Raw genomic sequence first — 27,744 nt, forward strand, 5'->3', positions numbered from 1 at the left:
GTGTTTTCTTGCCAACTCCTATGCTTTCTCTTTGGCATAGGAATTGGCAAGAAAGTGCATACAGATCTGGGGTCAGGCTCGTATTTACACCCTATTCCTTTTTCAATTTAATTGAATTTAAATTTGTCCCCTTACCTTTTCTCTCCCCTCAGCTGTGGGTGATCCCAGCGTTTGGAGCCCAGACCCAGTTTGAGAACTGCCTGGGGAAGCAGTTCTCATGGCTTCTCAGCCTGGTTTGTCCTGGTCAACATGGGACAGACTCTTGGAGTCTTCTACAGGATGCACTCTGTGGAAGCCCTAAATGGAGCTACCCATCACCGCATGATGGCCACAATGAGATCCCTCCACATTTCCTTGTCCTTGGTGAAAAGTTGTGCAGACTGACTACTAAGGACTAGCTAAATATCAAATAACTGTAAAGATGATCTAAACATTTCCTTTATGGAAAAACTGGGAACATTTTAAAACTGTCAATGTTTAAAATACTGTTAGGAATTTTATGAATAATGACTAAACAATATCTACATTTTAAATATAACTATAACTAATTAAACTACTGTTTTATTATATCTGATTAATAAATACCATTCCAGCTAGGTTGGGGAGGAAATGGATTGTGGGTTTTAAGTAAGCAGAAAGGATAGTTAACCTATGGTTGAACCGACGTAACTTAGCTCTGGGATGTTTAGATAATGCATTGAGTGTTTTCCTAGGTTTTCCATTAGCTGGAACTCTCTGCTGAATAGTAATAGATGAAGACTTCAGAAGTTTAATATTGATTTAACTGTGTGTCTGGAGTGAGCGAGCGAGGGGGTGGGAATAAACTTTTGAACCTGTTGGGTCCTGGTCGATTAGGAGGAAGCACATTTTAAAACCTATGACGTCATATTTTGTATATAAACTGTTTGTGGTTTCATGGCAGCGCGCTCCGAGAATAAATGCTATTATCTAATTTTGATAAGACTGGTCTCTGTCTATTTTATGCAAATAATAATCTTACAAATTCTCATAAAATAGACTAAGTGAATTCCTGGTCAGTGCACCTATGGTGAACTGCAAACCAGCCACTCGCCCCTACCAACTCGCTTGGAAGGCAATCCATTGTCATGTGTTTCTGGTGAAACAGAGGAGGACTTCAAGAGTGGCGAGGGGATCGAAGAAACCCATCAACTTCAGGACACTTGTGACTTGAATGATGCAATTCATGTTCCACGTTTCAATAAGAAAACAAGCATTAAATTCTAATGAGAAAAATCCCTGTCATTTTACAAGATATAAATATTGGTAACATAAGCATTTAATGTGGGAAGTATTTCATGTTACATGTGTAAAGCCTCAACATTAGACACAAACAAATACATGTGGCTCATAACAAGCCATACCGCATTTATTTTGTGTGAAATTACACAAACTCAAAAATAACGCAGTGAGTTATGGGATACCACATCACTCTGAAGCGGAGAGCATAGCTGACTCGGTCAAAGTGGCTATCGGGGGATCTAATTAGCCATCCATTATTTTCACACCCTCAGCACAACGTGTGCATATGGCGAATGGGGCACGTGAACACGGAATTGGAGTGGCGATTTGGGATTCAGCACTAGTCTGCCTTTTTAAATCAGACGTGACAGGTTTCTTAAAGCTGCATCCTTTAGTGAGGCTCACGCTAGCCTAAGTCTATTTCAAACCAAAATAAAAAATACATTTTACAGCGATAATAGGAGAAAAATGAAGCTCGCTGAAAAAGGGGATACTGAAAATAAGTGCAATACATAATCTAAAACATAGAAAAACTTAAATAGCACATTACCTAACGTATACATACGGTAGTGTATACATGGTTTTTGTTTGGAAAAAAAAGTTACATCAAGGTTGAAGAAGTGAAGGAATATACTGACATAGAAAATACACACCAGTAGAGGGTTGATATGGCAGATCTTTTGGCAGTTGTAGTAGCAGACAGCTTGTAGGAAAAGTGGTTTATTACATGATGATTTAAGGGTTTGGCAAGAAACAAAATGCAGGAAAAAAACTGTCAATTCTTGTTTTCTAGAGCAGGTATGACCGTTTAATCTTCATCTGTCCTCTTCCTCATCCAGACTTCTGTTCAGGTTTGAAAATGGCAGTTGGTAGGAGACGGTTATGAGTTTGTGGTTCTGAGGGGGAACCAGCCAGACAACCCAGTTCCAGAGAGACGCAGTGTGCTTCTTTTGACAAGGGTCCATAGGGCTCCTGTCAAAAGCTATGCACTATATAGGGGACAGGGTGCTATTTCAGACGCAGTCATATAGAGACCTCTTCACCTCCTCCAGTTAGATCCTCTGGATCTCAAACAGTCTGACGTCGGTGTCGTACCAGATTGGAGGATCCACGTTACTACGGTAACAAAAGCCCAGGGGAAAGGAGTTAATAAAGATCAGATTCAATTTGAGAGAATCACTCACAATCACATGTGAGTCATGGAATAAGTGACTCGGCAAGTAGATGTGACAAACACACTGACTGACCACCAGCTGGTACACTTTATTCCTAGACCTGGGAGCTGGTAAAGATAGCTGGATCAAAAATAGTTAGCCAGATGACCAAAATTGCTTGAAATCATCTTGAGAAATATAATAATGTTTAACTGACTTGACAACAACCAATATACAAATGTTGATTTCTTTATCAACCAGAAAATCAAGTTGTGGCTATTAATCAAAGTTAGCTGGCCAATTTAATAATCCTGCTTTCGGGATTCGGCAATTCGGGAATACCCTGCACTGCTCTTTTGTAATTACTCCAAAGTAGATCTTAACTTAATCATATTCATTCTGTACATGGATTGGGTCTTATACTACAAGTATTTACTGTCATCACCATCAAATATTTTAATCTTTCCCTTTTCATTTGACCCATGTTGCTTACCGTAGATAAATGACACCCCACGTGTATGTGCGGAACCACATGGCAGTGCCCGCGTTAGCCTGGTACTTCCTGATGAGGATGGGGTGTGGCACAGGCAGCAGGCCCACCAGGGTACCATGCTGCAGGAACTTCAGGATCTCTGACTCATCTGTCAGGCCCCTGGAAGACAAAAGCATATACTTTAGTTTTACTGGGTCAGTGCACATTAATCAACAATACTGTCAAAGTGCCAGTTTTAGCCAAATTGCTCATTTTTAACTGTAGTCCCTGGGCAGGTTAGATTAAAATGATTGGTATATCTCATCCATGCTAATCCAGTTCTGGGGAATGATATTTATCACTCTGTGTTCTGATCAGTTATGGGTTCCACAATCCAAATCAAATGATCCTACAAATGCTCTGTCATACTCTCTTGAATTGAAAAGTAACCCCCTCCCCCCCGCCCATTTTACATTGTTGGAAAGATTATAGGATCCTTCTCCCTTACTTGTCTATGCAGATCTTCTCCACCTGAGGAACCAGGACTTGTAGCAGCCTCATGATCGTCTGGAGAGGAAGCTTACTCTTCCAGGAGAGGACCTGACGGAGAACAGTACAGAGAAAGGAGAGCAGGTCACCATCTATCGGGAGGGAGAGAAGGAAAGATCTTACCAATGATGTACATAACACCCCAGCTGTGAATGTACTCTATGTTTAGGGTTGGATGGAAAGGGGAGGGAGTTCTCTTACCCAGTCTGGAGTAGGGTTCCAGTATGTAGCTGATGCTGACACTCTGGACAAACAACCCCTGGCTGGGTCTGACACTGGTGGAAAAGCCTCCTGACAGGAATAAGAATAACCATTGTGGTCGTCACTAGGCTCAACAGCATTTTCTTTACAAAATCATGTCACTGAGAAGTTGCATTCTGTATATATTTTGTCCTGATACATGTTCGTAATTCACTAAATCATTCCCCCATGGATTGATTTCCAGTGAGCTGGGTTCATGAGTCTCCCCAATCAGAGCTCTTACCTCATTGTCTCTCCCTGAGTTGGACTCTGTGTTGCTGGCTCCTGCTATACCACTGGTGTTGGTGTCAGAGGACTGTGGAGAGTGTTTGTGCTGGTCACCAGCCGTTTGAGGCTGCAGGCTGTGTGTATGCTGGTCAGCGGTCATCTGTGGAGAGTGTGTGTTGCGCTGGAGACAGACCATGGTGCCATCCTCAGAGACCTGAGCCTTCTTTGTCAGCTTGTCAATAGCTACAGTGACAGCAGACTCTTAGAGAATTGTTCAATGGTTTCTAACAATGGAACAAAACTGATGTCAAATAAGGGATTGCTATGATATTTGGTGAAAATGACTAAACCAAATCAACTGCTGTTTTTTTTTTATAAAAAGGGCTGAGAGAATTCCAATATCTGTGATGAACTGAGTTGTAGAGTGATAGGTTATAAGTTAGTGAAGCTTAGTGGACAACCGGCAAAGCCAAGTTAATAAAAAAGATTAGCATACCATAGGGAAATGTGCTTTGCAAAATACATGCATGCATGGAGAGCTCCAAAGAGGAGAGGGGGTACCTGGTATTGCCACGAGGCTGGCATTGAGGGTCCCTGGCTCAGCTGGGACGGCCGGTCGGGACCCATCCATGGAGAGGCTCTCCTGGGAGTTGGTACGGGAGATACGAGCCAATGTCGTCTTCTTCATCTCTAGGGCCTTGTTATGTGGATGGAGAAGAAAATGATCAATAAAAGCTTCAATGATTCAACTGCAACTGTGTCAAGTGAGTGCTGGCCCCCTTTTCATTTTAAGATCCACTGTTTGCTGTAACATGGACAAAGTTGTATGGTATAGACTTTTACATTAGAGAGCACATTCTCTCTCTCTTTACCTTGTGGATAGTGACCGGGTCAGAGGTCAGATTGGCCAGCTGATGGAAGATGTTGCGCTTGCGGATGAGGGTGTACACCAGGTTACAGTTACCTGGAGGGGGGAGGAACAAACAGTGGGCAGGTTTATAATGTAAAGAAAAGTGCTCTTAAATAGTGTCAGTGTGGCAGTTTATGTTCTGGTCATTTAAAGTCAACCATGTTGAAACAATTCCAATATCCACCAAGAGATGGTGTAGTTCCCATACTGCTCAGTCAGGGCTTGGTAAAATCTTTGGAGGAGTGAGCCAACCTAGCCTCATGATCCCAGGTTTGCTCTACTACTTTGTGACGACTGACAACGTGAGACTATAGAGCCTGTGTCCCAGATCACTTTGTGCTGTCTTGCCAACTCCTTGTCACTCATTGCCATGTTTGGCAAGATAGCACAATCAGATATGGGACCCGAGCTAGCTACAGCCAGGCCTTACCATCAAACTGATACTGTATGAGGTTGTTAAAGACCTCGAGCAGGAAGAAGATCAGATGATGGTTCTGGGAGGCAGAGAACAGGAACCAGTTGGTGGAGAAGGCTTCCAGGAGGTGGAGCAGCTTGTTGGCTGCTACCATGGACAGACTCTTCAGGTAGGGAGACACTGTGGAGGATGGTGGAGTACTGGTGTCAAGAAACTGTAATACCCAGATGCTGCCAACAGGTGGTGACCATTTCACTGACAGTCAGACACTCACCCACAGATTTAAATAGAATAGGAGCACTCACCATTCACTATGATGGTAAGCAGGCAGTCAAAGAGAGGCTTCAGGTGCTGGTGTCCACCTGTGATGATTTTGTGGAAAATCTAGACAATCACAAATGAACTAACATAAGGCAACTGTGCACAGTTACCTTAATAGTGTACTATGAATAGTCTCCACACACTTGAATCAGTGGTAGTTTCAGTTTATGTGCCAGGCTTTTCGGTCAACAAAGACTTTCATCAGAGCATGTAAAATATATAATTCCCTCACCCCACTCCCATCCAGGGAAGCACTGAGAAATCTCCCATCCAGACAGCACCAGTAGCACTACTCACCATGATGAGCAGATCAGCATGTGTTCCAGTGAACACAGGGATGTCCATGGGGACCCGTACCGAGTAGGTTTTATTCAGACGCACACCAAAGTTCCTCTCTCCACTCAGCAGCAGCAGGATAAAGACACCAATGTGTATCAGGCCCACACAAGCTGCACACACATGCACACACACAGTGCATGTCACACAAACACACACTATAAACTAAGACAGAGTGCATGCACACCTAGTACCCAACAATCCCAAAACATACAGACTGCATTCGGAACATGCACACAAATCACATTTTATTGGTCACATACACATATTTAGCAGATGTTATTCCGGGTGTAGCGAAATGCTTGTAACTGCAAAGTTGCTTAGGAGCAAGAAGCAGAGCTGCCATATCTCTCAGTGCCACCTACTCAGACAGTTCTATGTGACTCACACTGGTCAGCTCGTGCATCATTCAGGTAGAACAGGATAGGCACCAGGACATCCAGAACATCACTGCTCTTTAACACGAAGAACAGAAACTTCTGAAACACACAAAAAATAAAAATACAATTTTATTTGGATCCCTTTTAGCCCACAAAGGGGCTAAGAGATTGAGCTTCAATAGTATATGACTAGTCTCCCCTGTACGGTGTGCAACAGGAACAGCAGTACTGTACTTAAAAATGTCACAGACAGAAACCCAGAGGTTAGACACAAACACTTTAGACAAGACTTGTCAAAGTTAAAACTAAACTATTATCAGAATCGTTAAGACCGTTAAGTTTGCAGCTAGTTTACATTTATTTAGAGAAACACTTTAAAAAGGCACCTCATCTCCTCAGTGCATACCCGATGAGAGAGCGAGGAGTATGTAAACATTTAATCAACGTGCGACGCAATGAGGCATGTACCAGGTAGCACAGACCGACAGATGGCACAGTGTTGAGGGAAGAACGGTAGAGGAACAGGATGCAGAAAGTGTTGAGAAGTGAATGGATGTGAGAGGCAGTGTGCAGCACAGAGCTCCAAAGACCGTGGCACCTAACAAACACAGATGTGCCACTTTACCCTACTCTCTAGACACCCCTCAGTGTTCTTAATGGACCGAAATGAGAGATGCAAAATTATTATTTTTCAATGAACTGTAAATATATGACTAAGGACCACTAATGTTGGGAACAGCTGTGAAGAGTGAGGCTAGATGGGGGAACACCTGTGAAGAGTGAGGCTAGATGGGGGAACAGCTGTGTAGAGTGAGGCTAGATGGGGGAACAGCTGTGTAGAGTGAGGCTAGAAGAGGGAACAGCTGTGAAGAGTGAGGCTAGAAGGGGAAACAGCTGTGTAGAGTGAGGCTAGAAGAGGGAACAGCTGTGAAGAGTGAGGCTAGAAGAGGGAACAGCTGTGAAGCGTGAGGCTAGAAGAGGGTACTGCTGTGAAGAGTGAGGCTAGAAGAGGGAACAGCTGTGAAGAGTGAGGCTAGAAGAGGGAACAGCTGTGAAGAGTGAGGCTAGAACAGAAACTAAGAACCATATGACCTAGGATGGTCTTAGGGCAGAATAACTCTGTGTGCTCCGAAACCTTGTTGAAGTCCCAAACAGATCTGGGACCAGGCTAGAAGTGATGGGGTGAGACTACTAGTCCATCTAGGACAGTATTAAGGCTACTACAGCACTGTTGTATCCTTCAATATAGGAATGAGGGGATGCCGGTGCTAGGGCTCCAGTCCAAACCTTGTTGAAGTCACAGAGCTTCCAGAAGAGCACCAGGAGTTCCTGGTGGAACTGGATCTTCTTGGTAGAGTTGGGCAGGTAGGTTTGGATCAGAGGGTTGGTCATCAGTCTGGCCAGGCCCTTCAGGATGAAGCTGAAGTCCTGGGGAAAGACAGGAAGGAAAAACAACAATCTATCAATTTACGGTGATTTGATGGTTAAAAAAAAGGACCTCTGATTGACCCATTGAGTCATATGGCTCTGGTTTGACCTTTGAACAGTGTACATTAGTCTCCTACCTCCTCCCTATGGATCCTGGACAGGTAGTTAACAAACAGGTTGTCTGGTCCCACAAGCTGAGAACACAAGGAAGAGAAATGTTATCAGATGATACAACAACTAACAATTCCATGTGGCCAGAAGCAAGCTGGAGCTACCACCATGTTGCTTATTCCTATCCAGTTCTCCACAAGTAGCTGAGATGTAAAGCAGGGGTGTCAAACTCATACCATAGAGGGCCTAGTCGCTGCTGGTTTTATTTTGTTCCTTTCAATTAAGACCTAGAAAACTAGATGAGGGGAGTTCCTTACTAATTAGTGACTTTAATTCATCAATCGTGTACAAGGGAGGAGTGAAAACCCACAGACACTCAGCCCTCCGTGGAAGGAGTTTGATGTCTGTTGGGGAAGCTATTCAGGTTCTCTTACCTCCTTGTCTTCCATCGCAGAGGCGGAGAGGGAGTGTAAGTGGTCCAGGTTGTGTTGAGCTGTGTCTGCAGCTGCCCCGGCCTCGTGCTCCAGAGTCACTATGAGGATCTGGACAGCATGCTCCACCAGCACCTCTCGGTAGTCAGAGAACATCAAGTAGTTGTAGGGGATACCGTACCCCACTGGGTCATAGGCACACACCACGTTTAGGAGAGATGTGAAGAGAGGCAGGGCATGTCTGGGAGGGGGAGGAAGAAGTTAGGATGAGTGTAACACACACACACGCTTCAAACCAAATCAGTCATAAAGTGTGTGTGTGTTACCTGTTATCTGTAGAGCTGAAGAAGGTAACCCAGCGGTTGAGGATGTTGTTCTCAGCAGAGGGGGGCAGGTACATGGCGTCAGAGAAACAGGTCAGAAGCAGCTTCAGCAGCTCCGTCCTGACCAGGACAGTGGAGAGAAAGATGGACACATCTTGTAAATCCCAAATCAACCCCTTGCCCCTACCCTCTAGGCACCTAGATTTAACCACAGGGCTGATTTAGTTTATCCCAGCAAACGGTCAGGTTTCAGAAAATAATTATAATAATTTGTACATCGCAAATTTACCACAAGTAAGCACAAAAAGAGATTGAAATGATAGTTCAAATACATACTGTACCTTGATTACATTGAGACATGATCATGTGAATTTCTATTTGTTGGAATACTTGGGAACAGAATTTCTGAATAAATTTGTATTAGTATTATTATTATTCCTGGTCATTTTACATTATGTTTGACCACCAACTGAAACCCAACTGCTCTAATCACTTGTGTAGATCTGAGAGGGTTGGATGTGTGTAAGCATTGTAGTGGGAGTTCCATCTTGCCCCCCGATAAGCCAAGTGGAATTGTCGCCGTACTAATTATATCTATCCAATCCTCTCATATCTACACAAGTAGATCAAGGAATTCAGAGATGCCCTCTCTCCATCCTCCCTGGTGCTGTGATCTCACCTGTTGAGGTCGTGGATGTAGTCGAGAGGGGGTGACTGAGCGAACCCCACCCCTGCCTCCCAGATGTACTCACAACTGTCTATCGACTGCATGTCCTCCTCTGCGTCCTTGGAAACAAGAGAACACTGATGTGACCTTCAAACCTAATCAAGCAGGGTTTTTTTCAGGGTTTTTTTCTTCATGAAATCCTACAAAATTCGAAAAAATGTTGTTACAATAATGTAGAACAATGATTGTTTGGTTTACTATAAAACATGGTTTACTGCACAATGTGTAAAGTCAATAATTAATGAATGTCAAATGGGATATCGGTTATTGCCACCCTACAGTGCAGAGATCACAAAGGACATGGTGGACCGTGCTTTACTCATATCAACAGAGGGACGGGGGTGCTGCGACTGTGAGATAAATCATGAACTGAATGCATCGGGGCTTGTCGGTAATGAATGGGTGACTGGCAAGATGGAGTATGGCACTACAGTAGCAGCCAACTGAGTCAAATAGCCTGATCGACAGGGGGATACATAGTCATGTGCAAAAGGCAGAGTGACTGTGGCTGGGGATCAGCACAGTCACCCTACCCCTTATAGCCCCCCCCCCCCCCCTTATGGCGCCCTACCCCTTATATCAGGGATCAGGGATATATATCAGGTATATCAGGGATATATATCAGGGACCTTTTGTTTGTGTGGGGACGGACGGACGGACGGACGGACTCAGTCGGGGACTCAAGTTACTGTTGAGCATTATAATACAAAAGGAGCTATTTCAAAATATGGTTGTGCATCAGCAGTTTCTCTCTTGTTATGTCAGTCACTGACTGTCACTCAATTGGATTAAATTGACCTCAATTTAACTAGGCAATAAGAACAAATTCTTATTTTCAATGACCGCCTAGGAACAGTGGGTTAACTGCCTTGTTCAGGGTCAGAACGACAGATTTTTACCTTGTCAGCTCGGGGATTCAATCTTGCAACCTTTCGGTTACTGGTCCAACGCGCTAACCACTAGGCTACCTGTCGATTACTTGTAGTAATCATGGTTGAATAACCGTCCGTCCGCCACAACTGATTTTTTTTATCCACTCTCATTCAGATATCATAGTAAAAACTGCAAATATTTCTCTCCACCCAAAGGCAAAATGTGTAGAATTTCAGCAAACTTGCTTTAAAACTGGACATTTTCTCAATGCCCAACAACAAAATGTAGAATTGCCGCTGAAATGTTTTGCTTGCAAGGTGGGGGGGTTTGGGGCCCAACAAAATGTTGCTTATGGCCCCCCCAAAAGGATAGGGCTGGCTCTGACTACATGTGTGGGTACAGATCTGGGTATGCAGACCTGCGCTCATGTTGAGTTCCAATTTTTGATGGCTCCCATCCCCATCAAAGTTGCCCATCCATGCTTTATATAGATTACTATTCCTGACCAGGGAATATAGGGCTTTGGTCAAAAGTAGTGCACTATATAGGGAATGGGGTGTCATTTGGGACACAACCTTTGTTCACACTTCTGTCCACCTTGTGATTTTACAAGTGGCCTGAGCTGAGCATTCATCTGACTTTGCCCACCTATTGTCCAACACCTCTGCAGAGAGAGATTTTAACTGCCTAGAAGGAGTGTCAGCAGCAGCCCCATTTTTAATCTTCATAGATTACTATAGTAAATTCAGTTGTGTAGGAACTCTGTCATGATATTATTCACTCTAATCAATAGTTAGACTCCAACCTTGGTAGTGATAGACGTTGCGTGTGTGTGTCTGTGCATGTTCCTCAGGCAAGCAAATTAGCCTTTCCAAATAGTTAGCAGCCATTCAGCCTTAACTGCCTGTGTGTGACTGCCTGGATCCTAGAATAGATAGGGATACACAGAATACACACAGCCCCTGGCTATTCTCCATCTCCACTCTGCTCCACACAACTCTGCTGTCCATTTTTTTCCTCACACCATCAAGTGCTCCACTGAGTGTGACATTTCCGTGTGCATGCACGTGTGTATGTTGAGTAGCTGTGAGTGAGTGGTCAGCTGGAGGATAGGGAGGGTGACCATTTTATTTTCACGGCCCTGTCAAACACCATTGGGCCCTGTGTGGCCGGAAACAACAGCATAGAGGTGTTTGCACAGTGGATAAGGAGTGTCCACCACCCTCCTCCTCCTCAGCCCAGTTGACAAACATGGCCCAGGGTCACACCTCACTTCACACTCAGGACTTGAGTCACTCATTAACCCTGGAGCCTAGTCTGCACAGGGGAGCTAACGGAGCTAACAGGTGCATTACACACAGCATGGAAGCACAACAGGGGTCTAATGGGACATTCTGTTCACTTAGGAACCAATCTTAATTTGAGATTAATGCGAACGTCTGCATAATCTCGTTTTTGTGAGCAGATTTTGAGTTACAATTTTCCCCCGCAAAATTAAATACAAACTTTAAATTAAACAGTTGGACGGACCCTATAGCCTTCTTAGACTCAACAACTCTGAAGCGATTATCAGCAGACAAAAAAATAAATCACTAAAAACAGATCACCCAAGAAGAAATATTCATGCAGAGAAAAGCACAAGGAATGGATGGCATTCCCATAAAATTCTATTCAACATTTTAGGACAAAGTAGCGCCTCTATTTACACAAATGACAGCACACGTCACACAATTCAGAACTTCCTAGTTCCATGTATCAAACCGTTATTTCAGTTATATTAAAACCAGGAAAATCTGGAGAGTCTCTTACTAATTATAGACCCAAGTTAAGTTTATTAAATTGTGCCAATAAAATAATAACAAATCTTATAAGCAATAGAATGGCAAAAGTCTTACCAGATGTGATACATATCAAACGGTATTTATTCAAATTTGACACTGACAAACAAATACAATAAAATGTTCCAGTTTAATACAATACTCAAAAAACAAGCTATAGGTTTATCAATAATGACTGTTGATATGGAAAAGACTCTTATAAAAAAAGCTATAATATAGACAAATAATACTGTACATTATCTGATTCAATTTCTTTAGAAAGGGTCAGGGTCACAAGACAGATGTCCCCTCTCCCCCTCCTGTTTGCACTGGCAATTGAACCAGACCCAAACATAACAGGTATCAGTAATGGTAAACATGAATATAAACTAAACTTATTTGCAGATAACCTCCTGTGATACCTGACCAATATACTACAATCAAGATATAAAATTAACGTGGGGAAAAAATATGGCAATAGGAAAATAAAAATAATAATTCAAGATCTGCAGCAATCCTTTAAATACTTAGGATGCTTACTAAGTGACAACAAACAATCAATATATAAAGACAACTTTATTCCATTACTCAACAATATGAAAGCAGATTGAATTAAATAAACCTATTCAGAGTGGCATGGCCAATTACCTAACCGAAGACATTCTTTAAAAAAAATATACTCGGTCATAACAGACTTTATATGGCCAATTAAAAATGTATTGAATAAAAAAGGAACGTTTTATATCTTTCTAAGTCTGAGGGTGGTTTTAACCTTCCAGACGTGGGATTGTATGAACTAGCTACCCAAGGCTTTTTCTTAATAAATATAGTTAAATGCACTAGAAGAACAAATGGGTACAATTGAAGATGCAAATGCTCATCCCCAGAATAACTTCATAGTTTATAACAATACGGAAGAAAATGAAATGTATTCAACAAGAACCAATATCACTCCCTAAAAACACAACATTATGGAACAATCCTTGGATAGCTTATCAGAATTCACTGATAAATTGGTCTACATGGAAAACTAAAGGCATAGAAACTGTAAATGACTTGGTAATAGGATTTTTTTTTTTCAATGACAGCTTTAAAAAGCCATTTTGGATTGACCAATGTAGACAAAATTCAATGGAAAGGGCAAATGCTTTATTAGCAATTTTTGGGGGCAATGGAGAGAAACAAAAAGGTGCAGTTTGAGGCCATGTGGCGGAGAGTAATGCGGGCATGTGCTAGTGGGTCTGGGCAGGTGTGATGTAGTTGATGTTTGTATGATGTTATCGTTTTGTATTGTTTATAAAATATCAAATAAAAAATAAACTGGTCAAGTAGTTTCTGGTTTTTCCAGAAACTAAGGAACACTGGTCAACACTAATTATCATGGTGTTTCATATTTATTATAATATTTATTTTTTTCTCACCAATTTCGTGATATCCAATTGGTAGTTACAGTCTCATCGCTGCAACTCCCATACGGACTCGGGAGAGGCGAAGGTCGAGAGCCATGCGTCCTCCGAAAGCAGTGTGGCTCTTGACCAAGCCACACTGCTTCTTGACACAATGCCCACTTAACCCAGAAGCCAGCTCCACCAACGTGTCGGAGGAAACACTGTACACCTGGTGACCGTGTCAGCATGCACTGTGCCTGGCCTGCCACAGGAGTCGCTAGTGCAAGGACATTCCTGTCGGCAAAACCCTCCCCTAACCCGGATGACGCTGGGCCAAATTGTGCCCCGCCCCACGGCTGCGACAGAGGCTGGACCCAGAATCTCTAGTGACACAGCGATGCAGTGCCTTAGACCATTGCGCCACTCAGGAGGCCCCATAGCGTTTCTGTATGAGGTTACTCACCGGGCCGGCTCTCTTGTGGCTCTGAACGGTGAAGTCTGGACAGAAGAGCAGGTCAGATACAGCCAGGAGGAGAGACTCAGCCAGGGGCCTCGCTCCATCATCATTACCTTCATCCTGCTAGGAGACAGACATCATCATCATCGTGCTCATCCTAGGACACAATCCTCCTCCTCGCCTTCATCCTGCTAGGAGACAGACAATCATCCTGCTAGGACAAAATAATAATAATCATCATCCTGCTGAGAGACAGACATCATTATCATCATCATCATGCTCAACCTAGGTCCATATTATAGCAAGAACAGCTGAAATAAGCAAAGAGAAACGACATTCCATCATTACTTTAAGACATGAGGTCAATTCGAAATATTTCAAGAACTTTGAAAGTTTCTTCAAGTGCAGTCACAAAAACCATCAAGTGCTATGATGAAACTGGCTCTCGTGAGAAACGCCACAGGAAAGGATGACCCAAACTTACCTCTGCTGCAGAGGATAAGTTCATTATCCCAAATAAATGCTTCACAGAGTTCAAGTAAGACACATCTCAACATCAACTGTTCAGAGGAGACTATGTAAATCAGGCCTTCATGGTCGAACTGCTGCAAAGAAACCACGACTAAAGGTCACCAATACTAAGAAGAGACTTGCTTGGGCCAAGAAACATGAGAAATGGACAACAGACCGGTGAAAATCTGTCCTTTGGTCAGATGATTCCAAATTTGAGATTTTTGGTTCCAACCGTCATGGCTTTGTGAGATGCAGAGTAGGTGGAATGCAAGGTACACTTAGCCAGCATGGCTACTACAGCATTCTGCAGCGATACCCCATCCCATCTGGTTTGCGCTTAGTGGGAATATCATTTGTTTTTCAACAGGACAATGACTCAACACACCTCCAGACTGTGTAAAGGCTATTTGACCAAGAAGGAGAGTGATGGAGTGCTGCATCAGATGACCTGGCCTCCACAATCACCTGACCTCAACCCAATTGAGATGGTTTGAGATGAGTTGACCTGACTCAACACCAGGTCCGTGTTCATAAGGCGAAAAACCCTGGAAGAAGATGGACTGTAACGGGGAGGTTCTACTAGGGCTATAGCGGTCACGACATTCCATCAGCTGGTGAGAGTCAAGCAAATAACTGTCGGTCTCACGGTAATGGAGATAAACACATTTAGCATCTCCTGGCTTCCACACGTAGCCTATAAGCCACTGATGCAGATCTTTGGAACATCTACTTAAAAAAAAAGTATAATAAATCCATGTAATATAGCCTACACCTTCACAATAAATCCATTATTTATTTTAACAGGTTTAAAGGAGCATGATATGAAGAAAATAGTCTATTTCAGAAGAACAGAATAGCATACTCTGATTTGACTTTGTTATGTCCTGATCTGGCTATACCAAATGGCTGTGGGCCTCACTAGTTCCTTTAGCAGACAAGATTTGCTTAGAAATCTGTGGCATTATTTTATAGTATGAAGAAAACAATTGAACAAACGATGAGGGTGCAACATGCGGCTATTATGTGTTGAGCGGTTAACAAAGAAATATGTATTCCTATATGCTTAATTTAGAGTTATTAATGTAAATTTAGTTCTACAAACATTGGGTTATTTGTTTTGATTTTTAATACATTGTAAGGCTGTATGATGCGACAAATGATGATTTTAAAAAAGTCTATTGAAAAAGGCATAAGCTCTGCTTTGTTTTTTGCACAGGCTGTACACACTACATCAGTTACTAATTTACAATTTGACAAGCACTAGATAATGCCTAGAATTTCAAGGAGGCATCCCCTTTGTTTGGCTGTAATGCACCCTAAAATAAATCCATGCCTTTTGTGGCCAGTGGCCTTTGTGCCCTTCTCCCTGAGTGTTGAGCGAGCCGAATCCCTTCTCACTCACATGGCTATCCATCATGGGATTGGGTCTTTCTCACAGGCTACAAGTGAAGAGAGCCACATCGGGGACGCAACTGCGTGTGACCTTATCCAATTCTGAGGTGCATATTGAAGATATTGGAAGATCTGTCCACATTTACTTGTCGTCAGCCAACAAGATGAGTAGGCTTAACGAACAGCAAAAACACCTACTATCCTCCATAGTACGAAAGTCAACCTATTGTATTCTCTGCAAGAAATAAATATTCCAAACATAGACTGGGACAATTGTAGGATGCAAAAGACCCCAAATTAATACAAGCACTAGCAACAACAAAAACGTTTTTACGCAATGTGGCTGACGCAACAGATCAGAACGTTTAGTTTAAAACGTTGATAAACTATTAGGCCATATCTTCACATTATAAGCGTAGTAGGCTATAAGCGCAAATGTTCCATTAGCGGAAAACACCATTTTCAAAAATGACGGCAAATGCAATTATACATGTAATATTTTTATTAAAAAAGGTGAATTTTTATGGTGAAAATTATCTTCCCCAAACTTGAAACTCATGCGCTGATTATGTATGCAGGTTAGGCTCTACACCCCTTGCAAAGCAGATTAATTATTTGGCCACTTTAGTTGTGATACAAACCTTTTAAAAAAATATAGCAGTCCCTCCAGGATTCCGCGATCGCATAAATCAATGCAAAATCAACCAATCAGCGCATATTATGCAAGACCTCGCATTTTTTTACCAATTCCCGCACTTTTAGAGCATAAAAGGGTCCAATCAAAGCGGGTTAGTAATTTTGACCAATTACTGCACTGTTACCGTGGAAAATGGCCCAATCAAACCACAAGTCAACAACGTTTTTTCCCCCCTGGCCTGTCAGCTTATTCACATGCGTAGATGATGGGTGATTGTTGATGGCTGACAGGCAGTACAATGAACAGAAATCAATCTAATTTGCCAACAAAAATAACAGCTAACGACCGTGCAAAACAATTAACAGTCACTTGGAATCCGCAAAGCATATGAGAATGTCAGAACAGTTCCCACAGCAGAGGTAGATCACATTGACTGAAGTGGTAGCAGGGAAGACTGTGGCAAGCCCTGAAAGCATCAAGGTGAGTGGCGTTTTACGCAACTTTGACTCTGCTAACCTTGGATTTAATAGGGTGCTCAACACTCTGCGCTTCCCAGTCTGTCTATGGAGAGCGCTGCTCAAAGCACAGAGTGCAATTTGTCAGCATTGCCGTGTTAAACTCTAAAACTCTAAAATACGGATCACAAAAGCACAATTTTTCTGGATTTTTTTCAAATGGAATAATAAATCAACCACAACTCTATTTTTACGTATTATGTTCTTTATCTCCCTTACGACCCTTTTCAGAAAAAAATCACAATATCAAGAATTTTGAAGACAACTTATTAGAAAGAAAAATCAATCCTCAAATTGAAAGTGATTGATCAGCTTTTAATCTATTAGTTTTTTTAAGAGATGGAGAGAGAGAGAGTAGGAATGGGAGGTGCATCACGTGTTGATAGCAAGCCCCAAGCCTGATGGAGAGGTGTGTGAGAGTGAATGTGAGTGAATTATGACAGAGCTGTTTGTTCAGGAAAATAAACAGAATTGAGCACTTTAGATGTTTCTAATTGTTTTTGTATTTCGTATTCTGCTTAAAATCGTCCTAAAACTGAGCACATATGACTTTGCTTTATATGAAATTAACGTGTAAAAAAACAAACATTGTATAGGCTAGGCTACATGCGACTATGATTCGAAAAAGTCGCAAAAAAGTCATTATTTCTTATGCTGGGCATGATTCACAAGTGATAATATATAATTCATACTTGTTAGGCCAATATTGTCACCCATCAGACTATTCTTGATTTAATCTTATCTTTACATATACTAAATAATATATGTGTGACATTTGTTTTGATTTAGAATGGACCATTATCATGCACCTGTATCGAAACAGGGGCAGCGGGAAAAATACATGTAATCTATGCACTTAAATAGCGAATGGAGAATGCTTTTCCCCATGGTTTATTTTCATGCCAGCCAGGTAGGCTATAATCCTGTTGTAAATATAACCAATGTGCTAAATATTAGGGAAGTTGAGAAATAAATATAGTAGGCCTAGCCTATAGAAAGCTGATGGGATCCTGTTCTTTTTAATAGAGGCCATCACTCTGTTTTCTCCTGCAATTGCATAGCATATAGAAATGTTGCGCAACATGAGCTCATGGGCTGTCATGAAGTGATTGATTAGAGTTTCGATACATTTGCATTGATGGCAGAGTGATTATAGGGACAATAGAGTGCTGAGTACCAACAAGTTAGCAAGCTGCATCAGAGCTTGGAGAAGTCTAATTACTATGACTAAACGGTCATGTGGAATTTGACAGCCTTAATGACCGCCGGTGTGACGGTAATATGGTCATCGCAACAGCCCTAGGTACTACCTGATCTTGTCTAATAAGAAATGCACATTTTTATTTTGCGTTACACAAAGTTGTTAAACATTTGGCGAAAGGCTCGGCACACGCATACCCAGGCTAACTGGCTGTTGTTCAGGAGAAATAAGTGCACTCAGGCTATCTAGAAAACCAAAGTTACAGTAGATACCTCAATTTCTTGATGCACCCATCCCGTTAGCGAGATCATTTTCGTCAACATCCGCTGAATTGCAGAGCGCCAAATTCAAAATTTCATGAAATCACATTTTCATGAACTCACAAGTGCAATATAGCAAAACACAGCTTAGCTTGTTGTTAATCCACCTGGCATGTCAGATTTCAAAAAAGCTTTTCGGCGAAAGCTATGCAAGCATTTATGTGAGGATAGCTCTCAGTAGACAACACATTACAAACAGCTAGCAGCAAAGTATATTGGTCACGAAAGTCAGAAAAGCAATAAAATGAATTGCTTACCTTTGATGATCTTCAGATGTTTGCACTCACGAGACTCCCAGTTACACAATAAATGTTCCTTTTGTTCCATAAAGACTATTTTTAAATCCAAAAACCTCCATTTGGTTGGCGTGTTATGTTCAGAAATCCACAGGCTCGAGCGGTCACAACGAAAATTCCAAATAGTATCCATAAAGTTCGTAGAACCATGTCAAACGTTTTTTTTATAATCAATCCTCAGGTTGTTTTTACAATAAATAATCGATAATATTTCAACTGGGCCGTAGCTTTTTCAATAGGAGTGAGAGAAAATGTCAGCTCTAAGCTGCTCACGCATGCAAAACTCTGCTGGCACCCAGCCATCCAATGACGCGATGTGATCTTTCTCGCTCATTTTTCAGAATAAAATCCTGAAACTATGTCTAAAGACTCTTCACACCATGTGGAAGCTATAGGAAAAGGAATCTGGTTGATATCCCTTTAAATGGAGGGAAGGCATGCAATGGAACAGAGAGGTTTCAAGAAAAACAGCACTTCCTGGTTGGATTTTCCTCAAGTTTTCACCTGCAATACCAGTTCTGTTATACTCACAGTCAATATTTTGACAGTTTTGGAAACTTGAGTGTTTTCTATCCTAATCTGACAATTATATGCATATTCTAGATTCTGGGCCTTAAAAATAGGCAGTTTCATTTGGGTACGTTTTTCATATAAACATCAAAATACTGCCCTCTACACTCAAGAGGTTAAGGAGTTCTTTCTCTGTGGGTCGAACCCCAAGAAGTTCTGGAAAACAATGAAAGACCTGGAGAATAAACCCTCCTCCTCACAGCTGCCCATGTCCCTTAATGCTGATGATGTGGTTGTTACTGACAAGGAACGTATGGCTGAGCCACTTCATTAATTTGACTCAGCCATGCCTCCTTGCCGGTCCAACACTTCCTCATCTCCCAGCCCTTCTAATGCAACTAGCCCCGATGCTCCTTCCTCTTTCTCCCTTGCCCCGCCACACAGCTTCATCCTGCAAGTGGTCACTGAGTCTGAGGTGCTAAAGACAAGTGGAGAGCGAGACTGGCATCCTTGGCAGCATGCGATAGAGAATGCATCCCTCTTAATTCCCAAATAATAAAGGAACACAGAAGTGAGTCTCACCTAATTAAAATGACCCTGACCACTGATAAACTGATATGCAAATTGCATATATAATGAAATCACAACTTCAAAGGGTTACATGTCCAATGGGCTAGGATAGCACAGAACACTTCTGGGACACAGCATTTTATATCTATATTGGATGGTGCCGTTGATGAGTAGTACAGTATTCTCACCCGAGCTCCAGGCACGGTAGACCAGAAGAACCCTCTCCAGTCTGCATCCTCAAAGATGTATGGTAGGATACGTGTGAGCAGACGGGTGCAGTTCAGGACTATCTGTCTCTCCTTCTCTGAGGGACAACCAGATTCAGCCGCCTGGACTAGCTTCTCCACCGCCTGGAATGAACACATGAACATGTACAGTTAGTCAAATACAACACACCCTCTCACACACTGCTTAATTTCTTGCTTATGCAAGCGTTTCCATTTGAGGGCTTATACAGTAGACCCTTGAGGCTCAACACAGGCATACAATTCCATTTACAATGGTGTTTGCTGCAACAAACACTAGCATTCCTTTAACACCATCTGTATCCAAGGTACCCAATAGAATCTGCTTAAATACAGAAAAGGATGAAACACACCATTTAAAAACAACTAGAGACATATTGGAAGCAAACCCAGGTGGAACACCTGCCCGATACTGCAGTACAGCAGCACTTAACACACTCAGAACACACCTGTTACTACATTACAGAACCACTTAACACACTCAGCATACGCCTGTTACTACATTACAGCACTACTTAACACACTCAGAATACACCTGTTACTAGGGCCGGGACAATGCAAGTATTGCAATACTCATTAGTATCGTGGCAAGGAAACAAAACACGAGGCGGATTGAACTTATTTAGGAAAACGGTGTTGGAAACAAACATCATTATGTTGTCATCCTGAGTCCCATTTATTTATCTTCCAAGCTATAGCACACAATATTTTACATACAGCAGGTTTTTAAATGACCAAAGAGTGGTCTGGTTCGTGTTCTGATTTTTGCCATATAATTTTTTTGCGATACTAATATCATCCCAGCCCTACTTGTTACTGTACACGTCTTGCATTCCTATTACACCAATTGTATCCAAGGTAGAAAAAATAAAGGTTAAGCACACATACACACACAGAGGATGTACTGTATCCTACCCTACATTACCTTGTAGCAGAGGGTTGCTAGATTGGAGGGAGATTCCTCCCTGACAGCTCGTATCTCCGCTGCCGGGACCAGAGCGAACACATCCTGGACGGTCGTGGCAGTATCCGCCCAGAACTGGTCCCAGAAAGCATCGTCTGTAGTCTCCACAGGCTGGGGAAGATGAGGCAACAAACAGGGATTAGATATATTCCCCATCCCAAAACCCTATCTGATGATAGCCAAAATATTAGTAAAATAAATCCACAGCAAATAAAAAAATAAATGAGTGCAACTTTTTCTTTAGTCTGTTCTGTAGACATTTCCCTTGAAAATAAGGGAGAGCCGCACACTCTAGGAGCTCAGATGCAAAAAATGTAATTACCAACGTTTCGACAGCCAAGCTGTCTTCATCAGGGTATAATCACAAACACTGCGGGATGACTCATTTTTATAGTGTCAAAAGGCACACAGGTGTCTGTGATCATGGCCAAGTGTGGCCTAATATCATTGGTTAATTCTCAAATATTCAAATGGCATACAAACAGCATACAAAAAACAAATAGAAAGCATACGATCATAGATTCATTTTAGACTACTTAAGCTTATAAACAATTACAATGGCAAAGTCACAATAATCACAACAATGGCTTCAGATCAAAGTCTACGTTGAGACAGAAGGGAGCAAGGGTCTTTAAATTAAATATCCAGGCAGCCTCTCGTTTTAACAATAAATTATCAAGGTCACCCCCTCTCCTAGGGAGGATGACATGTTCGATGCCAATATAACGCAGAGATGAAATTGAGTGGTTTGCTTCCAAAAAGTGGGCCGCAACTGAGCAAGTCGAGTTTTTGCACCTAGTGGTGCTACGATGCTCTGAGATACGTACATTGAATTCTGTAGACATTTCCCTCCATGTGAGCATGGTAAAAAGAGCCTCCTCAGTCTGCACACTGCAGTCTATGCTCCCATGTGGTGGTAATGGTGACAGCGTTGCGATCACAAATTCAGGTCTTCGTATCCTTTATATTCCCCATGATGGCCAGTAGCTAGCAATGCACTGTGGCAGTCTGACGCTCTGACCAGAACAGTGAGTCAGAGGAAACGATCTCCATTCTGCACACCATCGCACAGATAGAACCAGACGTCACTCCACTCTCAGACACACAGAGCCAGGCCACATCTAAACCAAGTCCCAGACGTCACTCCACTCTACATCATGTGAGTGTGCTCTCATTGATGAGCACAGACGGTTTGGATGCTGCCATTTCCCTTCTCTATTAACTCATATATTATTAATTCAGAGACCTGCTTGGCTGTAGCCTTCAGGAGTAGAGCAGATAAATATAGACATAATAAACTTAGTCATGGACTAAAAATCACTTTTGATGGAGATTCTTCATTGAGCATTGCTTTTTAGTCCAGGACTAAGATCTGTGCCCAGGAAACCATCATTTTTTTTATTTTACCTTTATTTAACTAGGAAAGTCAGTGAAGAACAAATTCTTATTTTCAATGACAGCCTAGGAACAGTGGGTTAACTGCCTTGTTCAGGGTCAGAACAACAGATTTTTAACTTGTCAGCTCTGGGATTTGATCTTGCAACCTTTCGGCTACTAGTCCAACGCTCTAACCACTAGACTACCTGCCGCCCCAATGAAGAACACATATGATGAAATGTACTTTTGTTTTGTTGTACAGACAATGTATTCAGCTACTTTTTTTGCCTTGATGACAGAGTAAATGTCACCCAAACAGTGCACTTTAGACTAATGCTTATTTAACTAACTTTCATCCCATCTTAAATCAGCCACATTGTCTGAGTGTTATGATTCATTCAACAACCATGTCATCATAAATGTAGCTGGAAATGGTTTCTAGGCTACCTTTATTCTATTTTTATTTTTTTAAATCAAAGGAAGAATAAAGCAGGAAAATGATTGATTCAAATACAGCCCGAATGTACAGTATTCATATTCACATCTCATCATAGCTCTGTGAATAGGATACACCTTAGAACGACTGTTTGCACCTGATATGAGGCTCTTGGTTGTGTTTATTATAACTACAGAAGTATGACTACAATGTTACATTTGATTACAACATAGATACATTGTTGCCGATAGTATGAGTCCACTATTTGATGACACAAATTTGCAGTATTTATAATAGTACCCTAAAATTAATCGAATTGTCAGTTTATAGCCAATAACAAAATATAAATATCCTAGTCCTACATTTTAATTAAAAGTTTACATTTAACCAGTAAACTCTGCTTTTGGACTGATGGTAACCATTACTGTATTTCTCTAGCACCCAATCATCCATGGCACTCATCCATGTGTGTCAAATACAACTTGTAGGCAACCTACCATCTGGCCCACTTGAATTGCTATTTTTATCTTGAAAAACAGAACTGTTCATAAATATTTAAATGCTGCATTGGCCTATACAAAAGAGCGTTATTATGTTAACAAACCTGTGTTTTGGTTGTTAGTCGTATCACAGCTTTCCTGAAGTTGAGTTTGGAGTCAGCGTTACCCATGTTGTACTAGGCAGCCACCTGTTTGCTTCGCCTGAAGCGCCTGAATACTGATCCGTCCGTCGGTCGCTCGTGCGTCGTCTTCCTCGTGGATAGTCTCCCTCATCCGTCACATCCTCCTCCAGTTGTCCTGAGCCTTCGCGACGCACAGTCTGGAGGAATTGAACTAAGCAGAATCCAGGCATGGCGACTTCCGGGATAAAAATGTACATATTTGTTTTAGTTCACATCTTTAATGTGAATTGACTGAGGTAATTCCTTGACAATTTACCTAAACACCTGATGAATCAGCTCATCTACAGCCAGCGACCTGTAACAGCATGTACGAATAACAGGCCTACGAATTATAAATGATAAATAATTAATTACATGTGGTTTACCTTTCCTCTATAACAACACTGCACAATGTAGACTAATTATTAGCAATACATTTTGATAGACTGATACTTAAAATACAAACTTATATTTAATACGATGCAGTCAATAGTTTATGTGGTTGCTGGTTAGCTGTGTTTTATGCTGGTTAGCTGTGTTTTATTCCTTCTCATAATGGCTTTGCTTATTAGTAGTACAACAGGGACTCTCAGTGGCATCCATTGGTACAATTGTAAAATGCATGAGGTGCCCATTTATTCAGAGAACTATCAACCCTGCCCTATGGCCGCAGGAAATTATTTTGTGGAGAGGGTGCTGTCCATAGGTGGGGGGGGTTTGATTTTCCCTATCAAAGAAGATCAGGTACATCAAGCTCAATCAAGCTCTTTGCCACCGAAAATGCAACAAAAACAAATCAAGTATATCTTCATCACATGTACTCAGAGCTTATCACTCTCTTGTTTTTCATTCGTTACTGTTTCTAGGTGACTTCTGCTTTCTCTGTGACACCTCTGTCCCCTCACTGTCTGTTAGAACCCATATTCTGCCTATGCGCAGATGATTATGGTGGCAAATACTGTGAGTTAGGTAAGGAACTATCTAAATTCAGGGGCGCAACTTTCACTGGGGACGGTAAAGAGGGACGGAGGGGGAGGCAATTTTTGTCCGCAATGATCTCTGTCAGGATCGTAGGTCCCGCAGACATCCCACTATGCTCATCATGTTTTAGCAGGATCAGATGGTGACAGGGGTCCCAGCAGGGCCAGACAGCCAGGTAAGACCAGTCTATGGAGCACAGGTGAATTTTGCAGTGTATTCAATGAATGATACAGGGTTTAATCCTGAATTGATGAGTAGACCAACAGTACCGCAGTTTAAACTTAAAGCTACAGTCTGGGATCTGGGAATAATGGTAATTTCAGTTATTAAACCATTGATTATATTCTTGCATAATCAAATCAAATGTATTTGTATAGCCCTTCTTATATCAGCTGATATTTCAAAGTGCTGTACAGAAACCCAGCCTAAAACCCCAAACAGCAAGCAATGCAGGTGTATAAGCACCTGAACCACCTATATAATGTATAAATGTACACCAAGGTAATTCTTTGTCATGCCTCAATTTAGGTGGATTCGATGGTGACAGGGGCCTCAACAGGGTCATGCAGCCAGGGAAGACCAGTCTGTGACAGAGGTGAGGTGAAGTTTTGCAGAAAACAACACTTTATTCTCTCTGTCCAGCAAACACTGGACAAGCCAGATGTTATTTTAAGGCAGTCTGACAAACCTCCAAAGATGATTTCCAAACTGTATCAAGGGTTGATAGAGGCTTTTCCCAATATGTGAGAAAGACCTGGGAGACTTTATTGATAATGATGAATGGATCCAGATATGTTAAAATGCCCAGTCATGTTCACAGAATCTCAGACATAAAAGACCATCCATAGAACGTACCTAATGCCAGTGAAACTGAATATCATTCACTCAGAAGTTGTATTATGCTGGAGGTGTAAAGCACAAAAGGGGACATATTTGCATATGTTGTGGTCTTGTGAAGGCTGGCTGAATTCTGACAAAGAGTATGTACTTTTATCTAAGTATGTCTACAGGTTCTCCCTTCTCCCTGTTTTTGTTTGCTTGAAAAGGCTGATACTGGAGACTGTTATCAGAAGAAACTGTGTAACCTAGAATTTATAGTGGCAAATAAATGCATTGCCATTCATTGCAAGGTTGCTTATCCTCCCACAATGTTTGGAAGAAATGTCAAGTTATGTACAGTATCACTAGATTTGTTTTAAGATTAAGGGTATACTGTGCAACTTTGAAAAGGTCTGGCTGGATGCCTTATATGGAATACTGTACAACAAAGGGAGTCTGTATTGAACACATGCCTACGTCAGAGGAGACACCTGTTTAGGCAATTGCTTGCTACTGGGCTGCTCAGTCCTGGCCGTGTGGGTCTGGTGTACTGTGGTCACTCTGGCCTTGGTCTAACACACCTGAAAACAATGAATGTTTCACTAAGATCCTAAAGCTGAGTCGGGTGTGTTGGGTTGGGGCGTTACAGGGCCATGGATCCCTAGGGGCAGGATGTGGTGACCCAGCTATATTGTGTGTAAGTAAAAAGAACTCTATAGTACTATTAGGCCTATGATATTTGTATTTGTATTTATTAGGGATCCCCATTCCTAGGGTCCAAACATATTAAAGCACTTACATTACATATACAACAAAATATAAAAAAGTACATCATATAACCTTATTACACCACTACATATCTACAGTACAACATTTTTAATATCACCATACAACAATGTCACAATGTATGCGAATGCATGTGTCTGTCTGTACCTTTGTGTCTCTTCACAGTCCACGTTATGAATTATATGGAGGTTGTACTGTTTGTGTGTTAATGTGTAGGTGTACAGTATGTATGTTTTCCAAACCTTTCTATGCAGTGCATTCAAAAAGTATTCAGACCCCTTGACTTTTTCCACATTTTGTTACGTTAGAGCCTTATTCTAAAATGGATGAAAAAAATATATACTCATCTACACACAATACCCCATAAAGACACAGCGAAAAGAGGTTTTTAGAATTTCTTGCAAATATATTACAAGTCAAAAACATAAATACCTTATTTACACAAGTATTCAGAGCCTTTGCTATGAGACTCGAAATTGAGCTCAGGTGCATTAAGTAGATATTTTGACCCCTACTCTTGTCCACGGTGGTCTGCGAACCCACAACCTTCTCGCCCGCAGTCCTGTGTGCTATAAAAATTCCTGTGAGAATGCTTACAGGATAAAGGTCAGTTTCTAAAACTGCAGATCTAGGGCTCTGGTCTGTACAAGAAGTGAGAGTAAATGGTAGAAATGTTCACTGCTATCCAACTTATGTTTTAATTATTATGTTGGGTATAGGGGAGGGTCACTTTTATTTCAAGCATTCAAGGGAGGGTTTAGGCAAAATATATTTTCCTGAAGGAAGGGCCATCCATTTTCCTTTCAAAGAGGTCCGATTTTGTAACCCTTATTATAAATAACCTTCACTTCCTAAACTAAAACTCATAAAGAACTACCTAAGAAGCATTAGTCTCTCGGTCTGATATGCGCTTTTGAACACCTTAGTAAGCTCCACTCTTCGTGCTGGTGCCGTCGTAGCCTTGACCACAGCATTTGTTCACCTATATCCCTTTCTCATTCCTGAAGCCCAGGAAACAAACACTTCACTTCCTAGAACATATGGAAATGAAAAAGGTTCATATGAGTGACTTTTTGGAGGTTTACTGTCAAAATTATTTATTAAATTAAAGAAAATAGACATTGATGACAGGCGCATGGGCCCCCAAGCCTTGCAGGGGCTGCAGGGGTTTCCGGTACGCCAGTTCTCAGGCCCTGGTGTAACCTCAAATCCCAGCGATAAAGCCTTGCATTACGCCTGGGAAGAAACGCTTCAATTGTGGCCTAGATGGGGGCGAACCCACCTGATGAAGGCATTTTTCATCATTTGAAATTGACTAATCACACAAATACGAGGTGTCTTCAAAATACTATGCATATTATGCATGAAACTGACTAAATAGAATCATCGTTTTATGGGGTATATTGATTAGCCAAATGGCACAATTTACCCAAAGCAACCATTTTAACTATATTAGCCCACGCAGCTATGAGGATGCACTTTCATGCTAGGTTTAGGACCTCGTATTGTAGTTTATAGAGATGTACAAAACAATCTTAAAATGGTCTACTTTGGTTTCAAGCATCATGAAACCTATAACACAATAAATTCATTTGACTTTGTGATAATCTGTTTTTTGGACCTAACTTGCTTACCACTTTTTCCATGTGGTTTCTTCCTTCACAGACTGCACGAAGTGATGACCTCTTCCTAAATATTTGG

At 41.6% G+C, this 27,744-nt stretch overlaps 1 protein-coding gene across 2 annotated transcripts; it reads right to left on the reverse strand.

The window, feature by feature from the left end:
- Positions 1 to 1,028: 1,028 nt before the first annotated feature.
- On the reverse strand, positions 1,029 to 23,592 carry LOC139381118 (protein HID1-like). 2 transcript variants are annotated; one of them, XM_071124407.1, is made up of 20 exons: positions 23,401 to 23,592; positions 20,945 to 21,094; positions 19,963 to 20,124; positions 13,827 to 13,943; positions 9,238 to 9,344; positions 8,562 to 8,678; positions 8,239 to 8,476; positions 7,831 to 7,887; positions 7,553 to 7,693; positions 6,274 to 6,364; positions 5,847 to 5,998; positions 5,534 to 5,612; positions 5,244 to 5,408; positions 4,776 to 4,867; positions 4,465 to 4,600; positions 3,920 to 4,146; positions 3,637 to 3,726; positions 3,395 to 3,486; positions 2,908 to 3,066; positions 1,029 to 2,376 (listed from the first exon to the last, which is right to left on the reverse strand). In XM_071124407.1, exons 1-20 carry the CDS (start codon positions 23,464 to 23,466, stop codon positions 2,313 to 2,315), a joined length of 2,502 nt encoding a protein of 833 aa, XP_070980508.1. In that variant the 5' UTR covers positions 23,467 to 23,592; the 3' UTR covers positions 1,029 to 2,312. The 2 variants fall into 2 exon arrangements, with proteins under 2 accessions (XP_070980508.1, XP_070980509.1); XM_071124408.1 differs by having other exon boundaries at positions 13,827 to 13,940; positions 23,401 to 23,551.
- Positions 23,593 to 27,744: the final 4,152 nt, after the last annotated feature.

This window comes from Oncorhynchus clarkii, chromosome 23 (genome assembly GCF_045791955.1).
Source record: "Oncorhynchus clarkii lewisi isolate Uvic-CL-2024 chromosome 23, UVic_Ocla_1.0, whole genome shotgun sequence".
Classification (NCBI taxonomy): domain Eukaryota; kingdom Metazoa; phylum Chordata; class Actinopteri; order Salmoniformes; family Salmonidae; genus Oncorhynchus; species Oncorhynchus clarkii.